Raw genomic sequence first — 24,377 nt, 5'->3', positions numbered from 1 at the left:
AGTACTGATTCCAGAATCTTGGAAAGTGTCATAAATCAGAATTCTTAACATCAATATGTAAATATTACTTTTTATTCCAATCTTATATTTTAGTATTAGAAAATACTATCACTTACATACAATGTGGCTGTATGGGTTAGAAACAGATTAAGTATATAAAATAAATAAATATATGGCTGTAAGTAGTATATATATTATAAAATATAAAATAATATTTTTGATACTTAGAGGAAATCAGTGTGAGAGTCATAAATATTTTCAGCATATCCATGCATGGTGAATGCTCACTTTAATTATACATATTTATATCTCTTTGTATTAAAGAAACACAAGGCTGAAGGATTCAAAATGACTTTACCATATGTCATCAATTCTTTTTTTCCTCCTTCTTGTTTAGAAAAAAAATAATTTCAAGAGCTTGCCTTACGAAAGGTCTGCATTCTGATTTAAGCATTTAGAGAGAGAAAGAAGCATACTTATCTCTGATTATTCTATTCAATTCATATTTATACTTGCACGTACACAGTTACATACTATATTATTCTTAAAGTTACAAGATTAGATGGATTCAAAATTGCCTCAGTAAAATCTGGCTGAATTTTCTGATTTGTGATGTTACCATTGTTTTTGAAAGAATATTTATGGTCTAGAAAACCAATTTTTAATAACTTTCAGCTTATTTATTAATACCCAAACTGTATCTATACATACCTTGGTATCATTGATATTATTATTATTGCTAGTGTAATATCTTTTAAAAATCCATGCATGAATTATTTATGCTCCCCAAAGTTTCATTCTATTATATATATTACAAAATGGGGGAAAGGTTATTTCATGTTTTTCTCTGTGGGTTTCGATGTTTCATGAATTTAATGTGACTCTCTAAACATTTTAATTTAAAGTAAAATTAATTATAATAATATCCTCCAATCTAATATCTTATGTACTTTATTTCAACAATACATTATAAAATTTAGTTAAACTAGGAAATGCACCTGTTTCAACAAATTCGGTTAGAGTTTTGAGATATTGTGTGGAAGCTGAATTTACACTGTTTTGGGAAGACATTCCATGTGGATAAATGGGATAGTTATAAAAAATTAATTTGAATTAATCTTTATAAACACAGTATAACTTAATTCTGTTACCATAATAACCAGATATAAGTTTTAGAGTATTTGAAAAATATACATATTCCAGTGGACCATTAATAATTGAAACATTCATTTCATTATTGCTGGAAATCTCAAACAAATCTTTTATGCTTATGTGTGTTAAAAGTGAAGGAGAGAGGGACAGAGAAAGGGAAAAACACAGACTGTAATGACGAAAGAGAGCATGAGACACAGAAAATGAGAGAATATGTATTCCTGGGGAACCTATAATGTTATCTCATTAAATAATATTCCTCCTAGTATAAAATGAGTTAGAAATGAAAGGTCAGTAAATGACAGGTTCTATGATGTAGCCTAAATATTTTTCCTTTCTTCACTAATGTACATATTTCTTTAAAAATTAATATTGGCAGAAATATCAAATTTTTAAAGTCATTTCTGAGTGAATAGAAACACTAATATTTAGTTGAAATATTCTTGCCCTCATATAGAAAATATTTATAATTTTATTAGTATAAGTAAAACATTTTTGTAAATATATTTTGTTAAAATATAAATTTTTTCTATTGCATGGAAAATTATAACCCTTGAGGGATATTTTTAAAATACATAAATTAATATTTAAAAACCAAGTAACCGATGTTAAACAAAAATTATGAGTGGTCATTATTTTAGACTGAGCTTCTGCACTAGGCCCCAACAGACCAGAACAAACCAGAATGGAGTCACTTGTGCTAAGTGCCATGTAATCAAATTGAACTTTGAAATGGTCCAGTTAAAAAAAAAAAGAAAAACAGGAGATTTGCAGCAACCAATCAGAAGGAGCCCAGTTCACCAGAGCTAGCATGATAAGGAAGTCCTCTCGGTTTTGATCCTATAAGAAAAGTAACTTTGAAATGACCAATCCACCTTTCATTCCTTATTCTGCTTTCTTCAGCCCTCTTCTGCTTATAAAGCCAAACTCCTGTGCTCAGTTCATTGGAACACTCATTCTATTCTATAGAATTAGGTGTTAACCAATTCTGGAATTGCAAATATAAGCCAATGAGATCTTTAAACTAACTTTGTTGTAATTTTGTTTTTTGACACTGAAGAACACAAAACACCTTTTAAAATGCCATTTTCTGTCATCTGTAAGTGTGTTTTCTACATTAGAAAGGGAGGGATTTAATTGAACTCAGTATTTGCACACTGTATTTACTGCTACAAATATGCAGTAAAATTTATGGTCATGCTGCGTGAAAGTCCATCTCTTAAGGTATTAATGAATATGCATAAGTTATGTGTGTACTGATATGTATATATATGTTTGGAAATGCAGTTTAAAATATTTCTTGTGAGTTACATGACTAAACATAGAGAATTGACAGACAATTCTGATGTAATGAGTTGAAAATGAAGGGAAAAATACGATAAAGAGTGTCAATTAAAACAGAAGTTACACAGTCTTCCTGATATTTGAAAGAAGTTAAAATGGAATAATTCATTCTTATTGCTTCTAATTGGAAAGCACATATATATCATTTATGGTCCAAATTCATAGTCTATAAAATTAACCCCTAAAATGTAGCAGCACAAGTGATTAGGTTGCTCAAGACTGTTTGACAAATTTACTGAAATCCATTCTGTCGTGTGAATGTTTTTAATATTAATAATTAGAATGAGTTTTTATTCTGTACACATCAGATCATTCCATGGAGTTAGCTTAGAGTGTGAAGTAAGAACATATTTTGAAAGGAAATAAATCTAGACTTCTATAGAGGAAAAGACTTTGCTTAGGGTCAAATACAAAAGAATAGCTATAAATACTTTATAAATGAAATGGCACCTGCATCTATCCACTTATTTAATTTAAATATAGTAACTACAACTATGTACTAGGAACTGAGTTAGATTCCAGAGATTCAAAAGCAAGGTAGAATTCTTGCCTTTGAGTATCTCACTGGCTTAACTGAGAAGGCAGACAAGAAAACATACAGTTCAGGTCACTATAAGATGCTCTTTGAGGGCAGTTAATGTGGACTAGGTAGGGATGAGGGGTGGCTTAATAAACTTGGAGACATATGAGTTGAATCTTGAAGCTTGGGTAAAGTTAATTAGCTGATGAATTGAAGGACAGATGTGAGGAGAAATTGAGTGAAGGGTTGTTATGTAAGAAGGAGGGTAAATATAGATCCTAGGAGAGTGGTTAGATGACAAATCTTGAAAGCCTGAAGTGACGTACTGTCAGAGGGAATGAGAAAGCGATTCTTTAGTGAATGGTCTTTTTATTCATCAAGTTAGAGAATAAAAACAGTGTGTAAATTTGGGAAAAGGGGAGAAAATTAGTTTAGTAATAGACATGTAGAATTTGAGATACTCATGGAACTTGTGTTCATGGAGTATTGAACATAATAAGTTAATTTCCTCCTTATGATCTCTCTTTGTTTTTTTTTTATTTTTTTTTTTTTATTTTTATTTTTTATTTTTTATTTTTTTTTACCAATAACTATTTAATTTATTACATTTGCACAGGCAGATGGAAAGAAACAGATCTTGGCATAAAGACAACAACAAACAAATGTAAATTACAAATCAGACCGTCAAATTGGAAATTGAAGAAGAAAAGACTCAAAATCTACCTTATGTTTTTCCATTCCCATGTAGTATTATTAGATCCTTTTATGTTTTATTTCTGCTAATCTGATGTCTCTCTTCAGTAAATGAGTTTTTCTTTTTTTTTTATTTTTTTTATTTTTTTTTTCTTTTATTATTATTATTATTATTATTATACTTTAGGTTTTATGGTACATGTGCGCAATGTGCAGGTAAGTTACATATGTATACATGTGCCATGCTGGTGCGCTGCACCCACCAACTCGTCATCTCGCATTAGGTATATCTCCCAATGCTATCCCTCCCCCCTTCCCCCACCCCACAACAGACCCCACAGTGTGATGTTCCCCTTCCTGTGTCCATGTGTTCTCATTGTTCAATTCCCACCTATGAGTGAGAATATGCGGTGTTTGGTTTTTTGTTCTTGCGATAGTTTACTGAGAATGATGATTTCCAATTTCATCCATGTCCCTACAAAGGACGTGAACTCATCATTTTTTATGGCTGCATAGTATTCCATGGTGTATATGTGCCACATTTTCTTAATCCAGTCTATCATTGTTGGACATTTGGGTTGGTTCCAAGTCTTTGCTATTGTGAATAATGCCGCAATAAACATACGTGTGCATGTGTCTTTATAGCAGCATGATTTATAGTCCTTTGGGTATATACCCAGTAATGGGATGGCTGGGTCGAATGGAATTTGTAGTTCTAGATCCCTGAGGAATCGCCACACTGACTTCCACAAGGGTTGAACTAGTTTACAGTCCCACCAACAGTGTAAAAGTGTTCCTATTTCTCCACATCCTCTCCAGCACCTGTTGTTTCCTGACTTTTTAATGATTGCCATTCTAACTGGTGTGAGATGGTATCTCATTGTGGTTTTGATTTGCATTTCTCTGATGGCCAGTGATGGTGAGCATTTTTTCCATGCTCATGGGTAGGAAGAATCAATATCATGAAAATGGCCATCCTTCCCAAGGTAATCTACAGATTCAATGCCATCCCCATCAAGCTACCAATGACTTTCTTCACAGAATTGGAAAAAACTACTCTAAAGTTCATATGGAACCAAAAAAGAGCCCGCATCGCCAAGTCAATCCTAAGCCAAAAGAACAAAGCTGGAGGCATCACACTACCTGACTTCAAACTATACTACAAGGCTACAGTAACCAAAACAGCATGGTACTGGTACCAAAACAGAGATATAGATCAATGGAACAGAACAGAGCCATCAGAAATAATGCCACATATCTACAGGTATCTGATCTTTGACAAACCTGACAAAAACAAGAAATGGGGAAAGGATTCCCTATTTAATAAATGGTGCTGGGAAAACTGGCTAGCCATATGTAGAAAGCTGAAACTGGATCCCTTCCTTACACCTTATACAAAAATCAATTCAAGATGGATTAAAGACTTAAATGTTAGACCTAAAACCATAAAAACCCTAGAAGAAAACCTAGGCATTACCATTCAGGACATAGGCATGGGCAAGGACTTCATGTCTAAAACACCAAAAGCAATGGCAACAAAAGCCAAAATTGACAAATGGGATCTAATTAAACTCAAGAGCTTCTGCACAGCAAAAGAAACTACCATCAGAGTGAACAGGCAACCTACAAAATGGGAGAAAATTTTCGCAACCTACTCATCTGACAAAGGGCTAATATCCAGAATCTACAATGAACTCCAACAAATTTACAAGAAAAAAACAAACAACCCCATCAAAAAGTGGGCAAAGGACATGAACAGACACTTCTCAAAAGAAGACATTTATGCAGCCAAAAAACATATGATCTCTCTTTGATAAATAAGGAGCAGGAGAGTGAATCCTGATTATGTAGGGCCTGAGGTTTATAAAAATTGAGGCACCCTTTAAGAAAAAATATGCAAAATAAATGTGCACAAACTTTTATAAAAGTGATGTATATATATAAATATATATATAAATAAATACTTATATATAATAAAAAATCACATTAGATTGTAAATTTAAGATAGCTTACAAATATTACATCATAGGATTTGGAATAATAACGTAGTTTTATAAATTAATAAACTGCCTAATGCTTCGTTTTTACATTTTTATATGACAATTTAAAATAATATTTGTACTGAGGTCAAAACATGATTTTCTTTTCCTCTGGAATGATTTATTAAGATATGTTTAAATTGATGATTTATTAGGAATGTTCCACTTAGCTTCACAAGTCATCATTGATAAAGTAAATTTTTAGTATTATTGTTAAATATGTGAAAATCAATATTTGTTTTTTGGTCATAGCCAAGCTGTAAGACTTGCAGGCATTTCAATTTTTTGTTCAATGACTAACCTTAAGTATTCTTTGAATTCATGATATACATTACCCATTGTTATGTTAATAACATGACGTATTGTGAGTTTTATGTATCTTCATTGATGGCGATATTTCATAGAGATTTATAAAACGTGCACTTTACACATAAACATGCCTGCTTGTTGTAGAGCTGATACAGGTTGTGCTCTACAAGCACAGGAATAATGATACATTTAATATCATGTAACTTTCATCAATAATAAAAACTTAAAATTGTTTATACTGCATTGTTAACTGTATTCCTGGAAGAATAACGCTTCCGTTTTGATGAGGCATTAAAGAGAACTGAATGGGATGATTAGAAGAATTTTCTGCAGATAAGCTTTGAACTTTGTACATTTCAAACCTCATTTCTCCCCTACTACACACATATTCTGTTACCAGGCAGGCTCTGGACCATTTTTATCAAGACATGTCTTCTGGCTCTTTAAATTTACGTCAGAAAACCAGTGTAAAGTCACACTGGGCAATGGGGATATGCCTAGAAGTCATTTTTACACCAGGAGAACTAGCAATAACAACCATACACAAAAATATCTGTGAACCACATATTATAAGTCTCAGGATTCAATCATGTAATTGGACCTCATCCTCTTTTAGTCAAATCCTAAAATGCTCATGCTCATTCAAATGCTACTAGTCACTAGGTAAAGTATGATGAAAAAGGGGTTGGAATGGAGACAAAAGTCTTTTTTTTTTTTTTTACTGTTTTATTTTTCCAATATAGATGTCCAATTTTTCTGGTTAATGCCAATACATATACAGGGCATGGGAGAGGGCTCTTAATTATCTTCCATTGATATATTTGCCTCTCTACGCATTACTACTGAGCTGGCTTAACTAACATTGTTCATAAAAATTCTTGTAGTTAAAATACCCTCTTTTTAAAATATCAAAAACTCAAATGAGAAAGGCAATACAACCACATTGCTAAGATCCTTCCTATAGTCTTGAAAGGAGTCCTTGCAAGTGAGAGACACTGAAGTTGAAGATTCATTGCCTTCAAGAGCATCTGCTTCTGTGCACACATCTTACTATAGCATAATACTGGTCAGAGGCCATATTTTAAAATATGACAGCTACTCGGGAGGCTGAGGCAGGAGAATGGCGTGAACCCGGGAGGCAGAGCTTGCAGTGAGCCGAGATCCTGCCACTGCATTCCAGCCTGGGCGACAGAGCAAGACTCTGTCTCAAAAAAAACCATGAATAATTTAATTACACAGAATTCTAACTATAGGCATAAAGGTAACTGAATGAAAAATATATGACTCATCAAGAAGAGATAAATAAAAGTAAATAATGTAATTGGAGAATAAAACATTATGAATTCAACAAACATCTGCCATTTTCAGGAAATGATATGTACATAATTGAAGATTAGTATCTTAGACACCAAGATATTTATGATTTTAATAGTTATAAATATAATTTGTATCAATTTTATCAAATGTATTATATTCCAAATCCAATTATCTGTTTTTCATAGTGTGTTTATTAGGCTAAACTTGTCTTGATTACGAACAACACTGTTATCCAATAATATAATTCAAGTTGTAGATTTCTATATGCTAATAACCTCTCTATTAAATTATCTTAAACTTTCATGCTCCTTGAGTTGCAGATTTTAAATAGAAGAGGAAGGTATGTATAATCAGGAAAAGACTGGCTGAAGGAGTGTTGTCCAGAGAGATTTTTACAGGGTTTTATTACTTGAGTAATCTAAGACTTGAGTCTTATTATTATTATTATTATTTTGGTCCAGAAGGTTCCTGGGGGACTGAATCAGTAGGAGAATAACTGAATAATTTGTGTGTGTGTGTGTGTGTGTGTGTGTGTGTGTGTGTATGCATGTGTACAAGCAATGTAATTATGGCTTTTATTTTAATTATTAGAATATTAAAATTTCTTTGGATGTGATTATAATTTATGTGAGCAATCAATTTAAAGCACAATTTTTTATCAATCAATTCATTACTGTATTAGAAATCATGTTTTTGCCATGATGGTATGCTTCACCAAAATCTACATTCAAATTATTCCCACAGAAAGGAATTATTGTATCAGTAGTGCTAAACTTTTACACTGATTTTATGATAGCATTATCACTAATATCTAATGTCTCACCTTCATCCAAATGAACTTCCAAAAAACTTTATTTAGAGTGCATGAATTGAATGAATTCAAAGCATCTTTACAACAAACAGATGTTTCATTTAAAACATTCTGATCACTCTGACATAAAAATGGCATTACTTGATCTTTTGGAAAGTTATTCTGCTAATGGAGTCAAGATATTAACAGCTATAACTTCATTAATAATACACATAAAGAAACTTGGAATTGAAAATGAACACTAATTTTGAAAAGTCATTTGATCTAAATGAAAAGTCATGCTTCAAAGAGTGATATGCAAAGGGACTTTCTGCATATTAAATAATTGCTTTGGGGCAGAAAATTAACTATTAATTTTAAAGCAGATGCTGATGTTTCTTCAGCATAGTTGTGTTTACTGATTTCCGCATAGTCAATGATATCACTGGAGCTCTCATTGCAGATGGTAAATGTTCATAAATATTTCACACAGATTACGTATTCATCAACTCTTTAAGAAACAGAAATTCAGAACTATTTTTTGTTTTGAAATTCAGATTATTTTTATTTAAAAGACATTTTATTTTTAAGCTATCTTTTGCTGAAAAGTGTTATTGCAAAATAAAAATCTATTATAAAGTAAATATTTATAAACTATATATTTAATGAAAAACAAAACATTGAGGAAGTATATTCAAGCCATTCACTATACATTCTTGGTAAAACTGCTCATGCTCTTTTTCTCACATACATTTCATGAACATCTAACCTATGATTTGTCAATATCTCCACAGGCATTTCTGATTGGTATATTTGTGACCCTTTGCAACTCTCAGGGAGCTGTGAGGCCCAGGCCACAGCATAATGGGCTGGCATAAAGGGGATATCAATTCTTCAAAAGTTGTCACTTGTTTTTGTGTTTAAAAAACATTGGAAAATAGTTTATTTTTGGTCACGTTTTAGATATAATGATTACTATTAAAGTAAGATCTCTGTTCCTTGGATGTGTGTCTTACACATTACAAGAGGAAAACATAGCAAAAGCTGGATTTAGAAATTGGAGGGCTGCCAAACACATCATCATCATTCTTCATAGCAATGCACTTATTAATAGCAATACTTAAAATACAACAGTCCTGGGCAAATGCTAAATTGGGCCAGATGCTAGGACACCAGAAATAACCCCAAAGAGTCTTAGGTAAACCTAATTATTACGGTCACAGTATTCCTAAAACCCTGTGTGAACTAGCCCTTAGTACCTTTCTGACATCCAACTGCCCTTCACTCTGTTCTAGTCTCCCTGGCCTTCTTGCTAATGTTTCCCAAACCTATACAATATTTTCCAGTCATTATGCTTTTATGCTTGCTGCTCTCTCTGCCTTAAAAACTCTTCTACAAGATGACAATGAGCTACCTCCTCATCTTCACATCTATACTCAGCCAGTTCTTCTCTGTCCACCTCATTTAAAAGAACAACCACAAAACCTTCAGCAACAATGCACACTCCTTGTTTACATTCCCCGCTAATATATGTATATTTCACTTGTTTATTAGTTTAATATATGTTTTCCATCACTAAAATATAAGGCTGTGAGGGCAAGAGTTATTATCTGTTTTGTTCAGAGTGGACTGGCAGTGATGAGATTGTTCCTGGCATCTGGTAGCCATTGAAGACATGTTTTGAATCAATTTATCTGCTATGGGTTTTCTTATTTTTAACTTATTGGTAAGCTATGATCAGTTAACTGCCTGGGGCTGGAGGTAAATTTGAGCCAGTAATTTTACTATGTACACTTAGATAACAGTAAATGGGAGGATATTTAAGAAAATATGTTATTTATTAAAAACTTAACTGCTATAGAAAAAAAATCAGAAACAGGTTATTTTAGTTCATTTGTGCTGCTATATGAAAATAACTGAAATTGGGTAATTTATAAATGACAGGTATTTATTTCTCACATTTCTGGAGGCTGGGAAGTCCAAGATCAAGACATCAACAGATTTGTTGTCTGGTAAGGCTTATTATCTGCTTCAAAGATGGCACGTTCTTGATGCATCCACTCATGGCAGAGGGATGAATGCTATATCTTCACATGGCAGTAGAAGGGGAAAGGAGAGAGCTAGTTCCCTTGAACCATTTTATAAGGGCATTGATCCAACTCATAAGGGTGGAGCCCTCATAACCTAATCATTTGCTTATTGCTCCACCTCTTAATATGATTGCATTGGTGATTGAGGTTCAATATAAATTTTGGAGAGACACAAGTATTCAAACCATAGCATTCTGCCTCTGCTCTCCCAAAATTTATGTTCTTCTGATATGTAAAATACATCCATTCTATCCCAGGAGCCCCAAAAGTTTTAACAATTTCCAGCATCAACTAAAAAGTCTAAAGTCCAGAGTCTTCTCTAACCATCATCTAAATAATATAGAGTTACCACTCCAGGTACAATTTATTTTGAGGAAAATTCCCCACTAGCTGTGGGCCTGTGAAATCAAGCAAGTTAAGTCCTTCCAAAATACAATGGTGTATGATAGAATGGACAATATCATTAAAAAGGGATAAATAGGAAAGAAGAAAGGAGTAACAAGTCCCAAGTAAGTCCAACACCCAACCAGGCAAACAACATTAACTCTTAAAGCTGGGAATAATAAAAACCAAAAAACCCTCTTTGACGATGTCTCCTGCCTTCTGAACACACTGTGCAGAGTTTAAGCCCCTAAGGCTCCGGAAACCCCCATTCCTTCCATGGCTGTGCTGTGTGCAGCCCACACTGCATTTCTCACGTGTTAGAGTTGAATGCCAACAGCTCTCTCAGGCTGGCTTTACTAGCCTGGAGTCTCAGTGGTGGCCCAGCCCCCATAGCTCCACTAGGCATTGTCCTAGTGGAGGCACTCTGCAGGGTCCTGAACCATGTGGCAGTTCTCTGTCTGGGGTCTGGGGATCTCCAGGACCTCTCCATCCTTTGAAATCTAGGCAGAAGTAGGCATGCCTTCACAGGTTTTGCACTCTGTGCCTGCAGAGTTAGCACCAGCTGGATGCTGCAAACCTTTACCACCTCTGTCTCCTGAAGGGTGGCCCTGGTTGCACTGAGGCTCACTGGAGCCACAGATGGAGTGGCCCAGGAGTGCTGCACTAGAATGCATTGAGCAGAAACTTGAGGCAGCTCTGGGAAGTGAGCCCTGAGATCCCACAGGTGCTCTGAATCCCTCCTTTGAAGTCTTTCTGTCCTCAAGGCCCTGACAATGTGGGCCTGTGATGGGAGTGGCAGCCTTGAAGATCTCTGAAACGTTTTCAGGGCTACTCTTCCATTGTCTTGATGAATAGCATTCTGGATTCCTTCTAGACATACTAATCTACTCAACAAACTTTCATTGGTAACACCCTTGGTGTTTTATCATGAACACATTTCTTTTTCTTTACAAATTGGCCAGTCTGAGAATTTGTCAAATCCTTAATTTTTGCTTCCCTTTTGATGACAAATTCTGTCATTAATTCATTTCTCTCTTATTACATCTTACTGTAAGCAGTCAAGGGAAGCCATGCCACACCCTCAACACTTTGCTTAGAGATTTCTTTTACCAAGTATCACTCCATGGTATTTCGTCACTCTAAAATTCAACCTCCCACAAAACAGTAGGACATGGATACAATTCGACAAAGTTCTTTGCCACTTCATAACAAGGATTGCCTTTCCTCTGGTTGCAAATAACTTGTTCCTCATTTTCGTATGAAACCTCATTACAATGGCCTTTCTTATCCATATTTCTAGCAACATTTTGTTCGCAACCATGTAGATAATCTCTAAGACTGAACCTCTCTCTATGGTCTTCTTTCTTTCTTCTTCTATCCGCCACCTCTCCTCCTCCTCCTCTACTTCCTCTTCCTCCTCCTCTCCCTCCTTCTCTTTCTCCTCCTCCTCATCCTCCATATTGCAGCCTCTATCCAGTCCATAGCACCTTCTACGTTTTTAGGAATTTGTTACATTAGCACCTCACTCCTTAGTACCAATTCTGTCTTAGTCCATTCTGGCAGCTATAACAAACTACTTTAGATGGTAAAGTCTAAAAGTCTATAAAGGGTAATTTATAAACAACAGAAATGGTTTGATATCACAGGGGTACAGCAGAAGAGCAATTTAGCTCAGGATGGATCATACCTTGAGTCTCATCCATATCTGATTTAGAAGATATTTAGATGAGACTCTGGATTTTAGATTTTTGTGTTGGTATTAAAACAAATTAAGACTTTGAGGGCTATTGGGATGGAATGAATGTAATGTATCTGTATGTAAGAAGAACATGAATTTTGGGGGACCCAATCCAGAATGCTTTGGTTTGAACTTTCATGTGTCTCCAAAATTAATGCTTATACTTAGTGCCCAATGCAACAGTATTAAGAGGTGGGGTACTGAGGATGTGATTAGGTCATGAGGACTCTATGCTTATGAATGGGATTAGTGAATTCATAAAGGGGCTTGAAGAAACTAGCCAGCTCTTCTGCCATGTGGAGACTCAGCATTCATTCCCTCCAGAGGATGCAGCAAGAAGACACCACCTTGGAAACAAAAAGTGAGCCATCAGCAGATACCAAATCTCCTGGTCCCTGGACCTTGGACTTCTCGGCTTCTAGAACTGTGAGAAATAAATTTATGTTGTTTGTGATTAGCCAGTCTAAGGGATTTTGTTATAGCAGCCAGAACAGAATAAAACACAACTTAAAGCACATACACAAATATGAACCGGTCATTTCAAATGGCCAATTCAGAACGTGTTTGTTTCTTTAGAGTGTTTCAGCAATTTTGATAGGCAATAATCTTTAAACAGTGACACACAGATCTCTAATTGCTATTTGGCCTTTGTTGGTGAGATAGATAATAAAAGTTAGACTTTTCAACATCTTTAAAATCATAGTGCATTTGTGGATGCGTGTAAAAGGTGACTAAAGGCCTACAATGACTCAAAGGGGGAAATTTCTGTGAAAGGCAAGCAATTATATGGCCTTATTCATTCTGGTAACATATTTTTGTTACTTTTATTAATCCGTAGATCTTTAATTTAGAAGCCTGAATCAATTTTCAAACTCCATCACTCCAGTGACCAAGGCAGAATCAGAATTATGCTTACACATTTAATTGGGGGAGAGCTTGCCGAATCATCTGCATTTTATTTTATGATTAATCATGAGAAGGAGAGAGTTGAGTGCTTCACTTTTATATTAGTAAAGAAAATTTTTTATTCTTGAAATTTGCAACAGAGCTCAATTAAATTTTGATGAACATTTCCTTAGCCTTTTGAGGATTCTGTTCATTTCTGTGTCATAATTTCATAACAAGAGACATATGTAAAAGGTCATAAGCTCTGATTCAAGAGAGATTTTCCTTAAATAAAATATGGTAGAAATTTGGTTATATAAAATGATATTTTAAATTAAGAAGGTAATGAAATCTGTGAAATCTGTTATGCATTTTCTAAATTATACATTTATTTCAATAGAAGAATATATTCCAAAGTTTCACTACGAAATATGCATGATATTTGAAATATGTAAATCTGTAGGTTGACTGTTGCATTATATTTTAAAAATTATATGTCTTTTGCATTTAGTTCAGGTAGATGAAAGCAAAGATTTCTAGCAGCTTTCTCAGAAACAATTAATTATTCTTAATTATCCTGATCAATCTGAAAAATAATTTACATATTTTAAAGTTATCTTGTTTTTATTTCAATTCATTAAGTGCTTCCTATTTCCCACTTAAAATTTTAGAAATAATGTGAGAATAAACCATCTGTATTTTCATGAAGATTAGACTCAGAAGGGGAAAAGTAATGTCACAAGTATACAAAAAACTTGATATGAACTTTTCATAAGTCACATTAACATGTGAAGTTGGTGTACAGCTAGAGCTATACATACTTATTTTAATATAGTGAAGGAAAACATATTGTTATGTAAAACCCAAGAGTAATTTATATTTTATATTTCATCTCTTCTAACTAACCTATACCTCCAAATAATTTATTCAATTATATCACAACATGGTCCATTAGGAAGGAAACAACTTATTTGAAACAGACTAGTGTTTCAGACACCTTGAAACAGAATAATCAGGATCAGGGAGAGATGATTTATATAAAGAGATAGAATGGAAACACATAATACACACCCATATCTGTTTTAAAAACAATTAAAGATAAAAAATGAAATGCCCAGTGAGTTTTAGTATTTGCCAGATAATTTAGATTAGGAATAGTTTTAGTTCAAGAAAGTTATTTCCCCTTATAAACATAGTTTTCGAAAAAAAATAAAGTTGGGATAAAAGAAGAGTTGTATACCAAAAGAATACATCAATCTGTTGTGGTAAAGAGGAAAATATTTTTAAAAAAGAATTTGGAAGAATAAATAACCGCAGGTTTAAAGTAGCAGAAAAAATGCATACTATACTTTCAAGAATATGCATTCAAAAATCTATTGTTAGCATTGGAAAAGTAATAAACTAGAAATGGTGATAAAACTAAAATGTATAAATCACCAAGGGTATCAGAGTAATAGGGAGACCTTATGAAACAGAGCAACTTCTAATGCCATACATTAAAAGGGAATCACTGCAATAGGACACTCTTAGCATGATCAGGGGCAATACAGCTAGAAACAGGGCTGGGAGGATTCACAAGTGAGCAGATCAGTCATTGGGTTCAGAGAAAGGGCAACATCATAGCCTGGCCAGAGTCCTCACTCTGAGCAACTACCTGTGGCATTTGCCTTTAGGATAAACAAAGACTAGCTCTCTAACAGAAGTCTGAGTCTGACACTAGGGATTCAGTGTGGGCATCAGTATCAGAGGCAAACAGGACATTCTCATGTTGATCAAGATGAAGCTAAAAGTTCAACACAATTATATTTAAATTCATTTTTTAAAACAAACTTTTGACATTGAATATTTTCAGCCAGGCAATTCTACCCATAGCCACTGATTCCATAAAAATATTTGAACATACTTTCAAGAATATGCAGATAAATTGATAGATATTGATGTAGCATATTTGGTAATAATTGTAAAACACAGGCAATATAAATATTCATCAGTAATGGGATGGCTCATATGATTATGGAATATCATGCAGCAGTTAGAAAAATGAAACTGATCAATGTCTACTGAAATGGAACAATGTGTGTCACCTGCTTTAGAGTACAGAAAGCAAGTTGCAAGATAATATAAAATCTATATTCTGTTACGTAAAAAACTACCTATATTTCGTATATATATTTCATATCTATATATACACCTATATGTGTGTGTGTGTGTGTGTGTGTGTGTGTATGAATACATTATAGATAGAGGGGAATATGCTCATTTATATGTATGTATTAGATTGGGAAGCTACACCAAACAACAACAATAATAATTTCTGAGGAGTAGTAGTGCTCAAAGTGGGACCTTTAAATTTTTTTCTAAATAATATTCATTGTAGTGTAGACTTTTTACAGTTATATATATTACCTTCATTTTTTAAACATGTTAAGATAGAGCAGAGGATAACAGGATGCCTAGAACTGAAAGAGTAGAAGGATACATGTGGTACATATTTAAAGTGTAGTAGGAAAAAAGTGCAATGAGAGAACAGGACTAAAATCAAATTTATTCCAATATATTTACATAGTGCTACAAAACAGTCATGCTTTTATTAATTATTAATTCATATTTGTACAAATAATACGGTAATAAACCACATTCATTGAGGACATGCTACGCAGTAGGTACATTGTTATTTGCTTCATAGGCATTATCCCATTTAACTTCACAACTATCCTATAAGGCAGGCAGAAATCCTCATTTTACAGATAAGATAATGAAGCCACACAGAGGTTAAACTGTAAGGCTTGTAATTAGCAGAGCCAATTGACCTCTTGTTTAACTATGAAATACAGGAAAATCCTGGATTAACTTGCTTTGATTCAACTTACAGGGGTCTTAGAATGGCAACAGTTTTGAATGCACAATATCCTAATTCTACAGAAGAGCTTCTTTTTTGAAGTCCAGAGAATATTAAAGGACAAGAAAAAGAGCCATCCTGACTGAGCTTCTGTGTTTACAATACTTTACTTTTGCTTGGCTTTATCTACTTGGGGACTTCCTGCATGTAGCTAGCACACTTAGCCAACAGTCTGATCACGATCCTCCAGATTCTGGAGTGTGGAGCTTGACAAAGACATTGTTCTGAACTAAATTCCTGTGGTGAGCCTGTCATCCACAGGAAGGAGGTTCTGCAGATCACTGCCCAGCATTGGGAAACTGACCCCAGACAGCAGGCAGCAAGGCAATAGAATAAAGAGCTGAATATAATGCTGAAAGACTATGCTAATTAATTATACTTTATGAATGTATTTTTTGTATAAGACACTATGGTACAATTTTATTCTGCGTTTTTAAGAGTACAATTTAAATATTTGGTTTCTGGTTCCTGAGAATGAGATGTAAGACTTATTTTAAATCAACTGCTTTTTAAAAAAAAAAAAAATGAAGCATGCATAAAGCTTATAGAGCTTCTGTCCACTTCATGTGGTCTAATGTTTACCCTCATGTTGATAGAAAGAAAAGAGGTCAATGAAATAAAATGACATTAATTATTTAACTAAGCCAAGTTAATGGTGATTCGTTTAGGTGCATATTAGTGACTTCAAAAGTACACAGTTTATGTTAAAAAATATATTTTATTTTACTAGATCTTACCTGTTAACAATGAAGTATAAGAGAGTGATATTGATTAGATTTGGTAAGTAGTAAATGAAATCGTATTTTTTTCATTAACCCATTTATGCTGGAGGTTGCAATTTTTAAAATTTAACTTGAATTTAAAAATAAGATCTTGGCGATGACCTTGAGCTGTAGAATATAAATAACTCCTACATGCTTAGTGTTCCAATAATGGAACACTAGGCATAAATGGGCTAACTAGCTTTCTCTTTACTTTTAGCAGATATTTTAAATATAAGAAGTACAATAAAAGAGAATCGTTCTTCAAATACATGGTTTGGCACTGTTCAAACTGGCATTCAGCTAGTTTGTTGTGTGTGTGTGTGTGTGTGTGTGTGTGTGTGTGATTATTATCATTATTAGTACAATAAGGAGCATTACTTCACAATATTTAGAAAGAAGAAAAATCTGCTAGAAATGGACTATTTTGGAAAACCAGTATTTGCACTGGTTTCTCTTATGTAGTTGATATTTCATTTTTATGTACTAATATGCTGCTGTGTTCAAATAACATTATTTCTAGATATGTCAGGCAGCTTATTTAATTAATTAACATTAATTGAGTTAATGGTAATAATACTATCCTTGGACTTACCCTGGCATTGGTCCATTTCCAGAAAGACTGTAAACCTGACGAGGATTTAGTAGATACTGGAATTTTCTGTAAATTCTATAAAGGTGAAAATGTGGGAAAAAAATTTAATAATATTCAATACTTTTAAAATAAGTAATGTCTCTCAGTGTTATAAAATATATATAGTTGCAATTAATTATATAATTTAATAAAAAATTTCTATCAATTAAATAAATTTTGAATCAATATCAGAAGTCTAACAGCTCAATAGCAATTAATGGTTTTTTAAAAGGCTTAGTAGCCACTATTAAGGCAATATAGTGCATAAGTTAGAAATATTGCTTGGATCCTTAATATGCACATACATTTAGAATATTCTCTAACCCTCTTTCGAACATTATTTAGCTAACTAGATTTCAAATAAATATATATATTTTTAATATTTCCTATAAAATTGCTTAAATATCTTCTCTCAATAAATCCTTGTGAATAATTTGTCCTCTATAGATCTCTAATAGATCTGAAAATTATCTATCCCCTATACGATATGGGATTGTACATTGTATATGTGTACATGTAAGCAAAGAATGTAGCCTCATCTGGCCTAATCATTTCATATAAACAAAATCTTGACCAGTCATCTCACAAAATTGCTAAACTGTCTTAGCAGCATATATCAAATAATTCTTTTTTTCTGAAAGAAAACAATCTTTATAAATAAATGCAATAGAAATGTTTCTATGCATGCACATATCTCACGTGGTTTGAATTCTTAGACAAATACTAAAAGTAAAAAGATAAATAGTACATCAAAAAGTGAATTTACCACAATCAGTTAGGCATTATTCCTGGGATAAAAAGTTGGTTCAACATACACAAATCAATAAATGTGATTCACCACATAAATAGAATTAAAAGCCAAATCCATATAATTATCTCAACAGATGCAGAAAAAGCATTTAATAAAATAGAAAATTCTGTCATGAAAAATAAATCTTCAACAGACTAGACATCAAAGGAACATACCTCAAAATAATAAAAGCCATCTATGACAAACCCACAGCAAACAGCATACTGAATGAGCAAAAGCTGGAAGAATTCCCCTTCAAAACTGGAACAAAACATGCCCACTCTCACCACTCCTATTCAACATAGTTCCGGAAGTTCTAGTCAGAGCAATTAGATAAGAGAAAGAAATAAAAGGTATCCAAATAAGAAAATAAGTCAAGCTCTCTCTCTTCATTGATAATGATTCTATACTCAGAAAACTCTCAAAATTCCACCAAAAGGCTGCTAGAACTGAAGAATTTTAGCAAGGTTTCAGGACACAAAATAAATGTATAAAAATCAATAGCATTTCAATAACATCCAGCCAGAGTCAAGTCAAGAATACAATACCATTTACAAGAGTCACACACAAAAAATGAAATACCTAGGAATACAACTAAGGAAGGAGGTGAAAGTGCTCTACAAGGAGAACTACAAAGCACTGCTGAAAGAAATCAGAAATGACACAAACAAATGAAAAAAAATTCCATGCTCATGGAAGAATCACTATCATTAAAATTGCTATTCTGCCCAAAGCAATTTACAGATTTAACACTATTTCTATGAAACTACCAATGTCGTTCTTCAAAGAGTTAGAAGAAAACTCTTCTAAAATTCATGTTTAACCAAAAAAGAGCCTGGATAGCCAAAGCAAGCCTAAGCTAAAAAGAATAAAGATGGAAGGATCACACTATAAGGCTACAATAACAGAAACAGCATGGTACTGGTACAAAACCAGACACTTGGGCCAATGGAACAGAGTAGAAAACTCAGAAATAAAGCTGCAAACCTTCATCTGATCTTCAACAAGGCCAACAAATACAAAACAATAGGGAAAGGACTTCCTATTCAAAACATGTTACTGGAATAGCTGGCTAGCCATATGCAGAAAAATGAAACTGGACTCTTATCTTTCACCACATACAAAAATTAACTCAACATGGATTAAAAATTTAAATGTAAGATCCCAAACTATATTTCTAAAAGAAAACCTAGGAAATACCCCACTCGACAATGGCTTTGGCAACACATTTTTTATTAAGTCCTCAAATTGCAACAAAAACAGAAATTGACAATTAAGCTACAGAGCTTCTGCACAGCAAAAGAAACCATCAACAGAGTAAAGTGACAATCTGCAGAATGGGAGAAAATATTTGCAAACTATTCATCCAACAAAGGTGTAATATCCAGAATCTATAAGAACTTAAATCAATAGGAAAATAACAACAACAAATAACCCTATTAAAAATGGGCAAAATACATGAACAGACACTTCTTTAAAGTCATACAAGCAGGAAACAAACATATGTTTGTTTCACTAATCATCATGGAAATGCAAGTTAAAACCACAATAAAACACCATCTCACACCAATCAGAATGGCTATTATTAAAAAGTCAAAAACCAGTGGATGCCGGCAAGGCTGCAAAGAAAAGGAAATGCCTCTATGCTGTTGTTGTGAATGTAAATTAGTTCAGCCATTGTAGAAAATGGTTTGAATATTTTTTTAAGAACTTCAAACAGATCTACCATTCAACCCAGCAATCCCATTATTGGGTGTAAACTCAAAGGAAAACATACCATATACCAAAAAGATACATGCACTTTTATTTGCATCCCTACTCTATTCACAAGAGCAAAGACATGGAATCAACCTAGGTATCCATCAACGGTGGGCTGGATAAAGAAAATGCGGTACGTACATAGCATGGAATACTACACAGCCATTACAAAAGAATGAAATCATGTCCTTTGCAGCAATATGGATGGAGATGGAGGCCATTTCCCTAAGAGAATTAACACAGAAACAGAAAACCAAATATTGCATGTACTGATGCAATGTTAAGCAGCAGCTAAACATTGAGAACATACACACATAAACATGGGAACAATAGACATGGGGGACTACCAGAGTGGGGAAGGAAGAAGTGGAGGAAGATATGAAAAAAACTACCTGTTGGGTACTACGCTTGCTACCTGAGCATAATATACTCGTGTAACAAACCTGCACATGTACCTCCTGTATCTAAAGTAAAAGTTGAAATTAAAAAGATTTTTTTAAAGTTAAGGAATATATTTAGGTTACTAAATTGGTTTTATATACATGTGAAAATATGATTATTTTATAAATAAATTCTTATGATATTTACTGATAAAACTCTCCAAATTCAGTATGTAATATCTGCTCATATCACCTAGAGTTGTTCTCAATACCCTCTTTTCCCTGGCACCTGAACCTACTAGTGGACAACTCTGTGCCTTCCTAAAAGAAAACCTAGGAAATACCCTATCTGACGTTGTCCTTGGCAACAAACCTAAAAAAAATGCCTATCAAACCTGGCTGTTCTATCCCACTGCCTTACTTAAGGTCTTCAAGTTCTTTCACCAGCTTTATAAAATTCTTGGCAGGCCAGCCCTCCTCTATACTGTTGTCTAAGTACAGTCATGCCTTATGCATGATGCAAAATTTATGCCAGTGTCGTTATTCACAATATAAAATTAAGACATCTTCACAATTCAGCCACAGTTTCTCCCTCATCTTTCCCCTCTTTCTCCTTACATTGTCATCACGGTAAATCCCTCTTGGTTGACACCCTGCCTTTTCACAAGTCTGCCTTTCTCCTTCTTTCATTAGGCAAACATCTATCATATAAGAACCTATAAAGAAGCCACTTCTTCTCTAAAGACTTCTTGGTCTTCAGAGATAGTTATCTCCTTCTCTGAACTTTGATAGCACTTTTATTTTAAACATTTCTACCTCAACCTGTAATACATGGTATTGCCATAGATCTATTTATGTCCCTGCCTCTCTGCATGACTGTGTATTATGCCTCTTATTCCCAGTCACTAGTAGAGTTTGGATTCAACTAGGTGTTGCTGCCTGAACACATATGTGAACATTTTCAGACTTATTGATTGATATGGAAAACTTTATGTGGATTTATGATTCTGTGACCTTTTGCAACTTATCTAACATATCAAAGTCAAAAAAGCCAAAACATTTGGAAAGGAAAGCACTGAACGGGATCACCTTGTGAAAGGTGCCTCTTATGCAGGCAGAAAAATTATGTTTGCATTCAAAACAGATCACCTTTAAAACATATTTACATTTCATTTGACTTTGCGTGGTCCCAGTCAATGAATAAAGAACAAAACACAAGTAGATGTGTATATAGAAGAGCTTGAAGTTGAAGCCCCCAGTAAGTTTAATTTCCTTAAGATTTTAGTGTAACTATATATATATGTATATTTTTAATTTAGGGAAAATTATTTATATGTACTGGTAGAAAGGGAAGGCAAATATTCAACTAAGGGTCATTCTACATGATTCATATTATCTTAATTGGAGAAAAAATTATTTTCCTTTGAAAATACTATTTTTTTTCTCTTCAAACTTCAATATTCTGTAATTTCCAATGTGGATTTAAGTCTCATCTAATTCTTTGTGGAAAGTTTTCTTTTTTTGTTAAGCTATCAATAATATGTACAGCTAACTGACTGCAAATAGTAAAGAAGAAAGTAATTTCAGCATTATTATTTAATTATTATTTTATGAGTAAAACTATTCCCTTTAATAAATCATTGGGAATATTTTTAATTATTAAAACATTATTTAAAATAATTTCTATCATGTTTAGAGGAGTAATACATAACTATGTATTGATGAAAAGAAAAAAAAATCTTATACTCTTATTTTATTTTATTTATTTATTTATTTTTTTGAGACAGAGTCTCACACGGTCGCCTGGGCTGGAGTGCAGCGGCACGATCTTGGCTCACTGCAACCTCCCAGGTTCAAGCGATTCTCCTTGCCTCAGCCTCCCAAGTAGCTGGGATTACAGGCGCCCACGACCATGCCTGGCTAATTTTTTCATATTTTTAGTAGAGACGGGGTTTCAATATGTTGGCCAGGCTGGTCTCAAATTCCTGACCTCATGGTCCGCCCACCTCAGCCTCCCAAAGTGCTAGGATAATAATCTTATACTCTTTAAAGCAAAAATGTTTTGTTGATTCAATAATGAAAAGCATTCTCCATTTCATGGAAAGAAAGCTGGAAATTTAAATGGTAGAAAAAAATTACTTGATTCATGGAAACATTTCAACTTTGCTATTTGGTGAGCCACAAAGGAAATTTGTTATACTGTTGTCATATTTGTTATGAGTGCTTTCATCTGCTTGCTTATTTTTGGTTGAGATTAGGAGAGGTATCTAAAAAGCATTAAGGCAGGTATAACTGCATTTTTGTTTATGATGGTCATCTTTAGTAAGACATAAGATTTACTCTTCAATGTAGTGATTTTCATATTTGTATTAAATAATATGATTTAATCATTCATTCATTACAAAATAAAATGTTATCAGCCAGAATGCTGAAATACCTGATAATGCAGCTCATTCTTATTCAGATTAAATATATTGTACTTCTCCAGGAAATATGGCATCATGTTCTCCAAAATGCACATGCAGAAAATCATTATAATATATTTTGCCTAGATGTTGGGTATAAATTCTGTTCCTCAGTACTGAGTTATGATTTATGTGGATTCATCTTGTTAACCATTTAGCGAACCAATTTTCATTCAACAGTATTTATGAAGCCAGACTCTTTGTTAGGGGATAGGGGTGATAGGTGGGGTAGAGAGAATTCAAACACCTGAGCTATAATAGTAAAAATAGTTACAAAAGGCCATTGTATTAAAATTTCAATCCTAAAAACAAGATCATATAAACATATTAAATGCTAGCATCATTTATTTTGCATTAAAATTAGCAGAGAGGAATAATTGTTTTTAAGCATTTTTACATCATAGTTTTGTCTATTTTTTTACATATACATGACATAGACACTAAAATTAATCAAAAAACATACCGTTCTCCTTGTTTTCCACCACTTTTGGGGTTCACAAAAACTAAAAGTGGGTGAGTACCAGGCACAGGAGTGATCTATAAGAAAAGTTATATACATGGAAAAATTATTAGGCCCATTATATATGAAGAAGACTCCTTGTTATTTCTAAATTATAAAATACCAATATGCAATTTCAATAATATTACTTTCCACAATGTGTGTGTGTGCGTGTGTGTGTGTGTGTGTGTGGTGTGTTCAACAGGAAAACCTCCTCCACAAAGAAAGGCATGCCTATCTAGATAGAGGGCCAAGGGGAAGGCAGTCAGGAAGAGGGAATAACCTTTGTAATTCCTGTAAGATAAAAACAAAAGTTATGATTTTCAGACAGTAAGTGAACGAGCCAGAATAAAGCAGAATTTGAGGAAAAAGGGATGAGAAGCAAAGAAAGAGATCAACTTATAGAGAGGCCTCCTTTTATGCAGGAGTCCTAATTGAGAGTTTTGAGGCATGTGTGGAATCCATCTTCCCAACCACCTGTGAACTGGAAAGAAACTCAATAAGATCCTTTGAGGTCCCTTTTGGCCAAAGAGTCTTTATCTACACAATTTGTTCAGTGCTTTCTTTTCCTCCTTGCTGAATAGGTTGCTAGTTAATCAAGTCTATTTGCTAAATAGAGTCCATTAACTATTGATCTCTCTTTCAGGTAACACGAATTGACTCGACTATACGTCATGTGCTACTGCTTTCATCACAACTCAGCTCTCAGTTGAACAAGAAAGACAAAGTTTCTGTCCTAATGGAGCTTATATTATAGTGGAGAAATATACAATAAACAAATACATATTTAGTAATGAAACATGCCACGATGGGAAATAAAGCAGGTAAGGTGACAGCATGTATTTCTGTGGGTAGAGTTGTTTTACATAGTGTGGGAAAGGACAAGTGTTGTCTCTTACCTGATTCCAATGTTAAATAACAGACTTTTAA

The 24,377-nt window shown here is 33.7% G+C and overlaps 1 protein-coding gene across 9 annotated transcripts in view; it reads right to left on the bottom strand.

Moving 5' to 3' along the window:
* The window catches only part of DGKB (diacylglycerol kinase beta), a 743,750-nt gene that overhangs the window by 435,256 nt on the left and 284,117 nt on the right, over positions 1-24,377 (bottom strand). For all 9 annotated transcript variants that reach the window (XM_024249734.3, XM_024249737.3, XM_024249742.3 and 6 more), the window contains 2 exons: positions 23,412-23,485; positions 17,517-17,591 (listed from right to left, as the gene is read on the bottom strand). In XM_024249734.3, coding sequence (XP_024105502.1) covers positions 17,517-17,591; positions 23,412-23,485 — 149 coding nt within the window. The remainder of the gene's footprint in view (positions 1-17,516; positions 17,592-23,411; positions 23,486-24,377) is intronic.

Source organism: Pongo abelii, chromosome 6, assembly GCF_028885655.2.
Source record: "Pongo abelii isolate AG06213 chromosome 6, NHGRI_mPonAbe1-v2.0_pri, whole genome shotgun sequence".
NCBI lineage: Eukaryota > Metazoa > Chordata > Mammalia > Primates > Hominidae > Pongo > Pongo abelii.
Note: the sequence above shows the minus strand (reverse complement) of the source record. Positions and strands in the feature narration are given on the sequence as shown.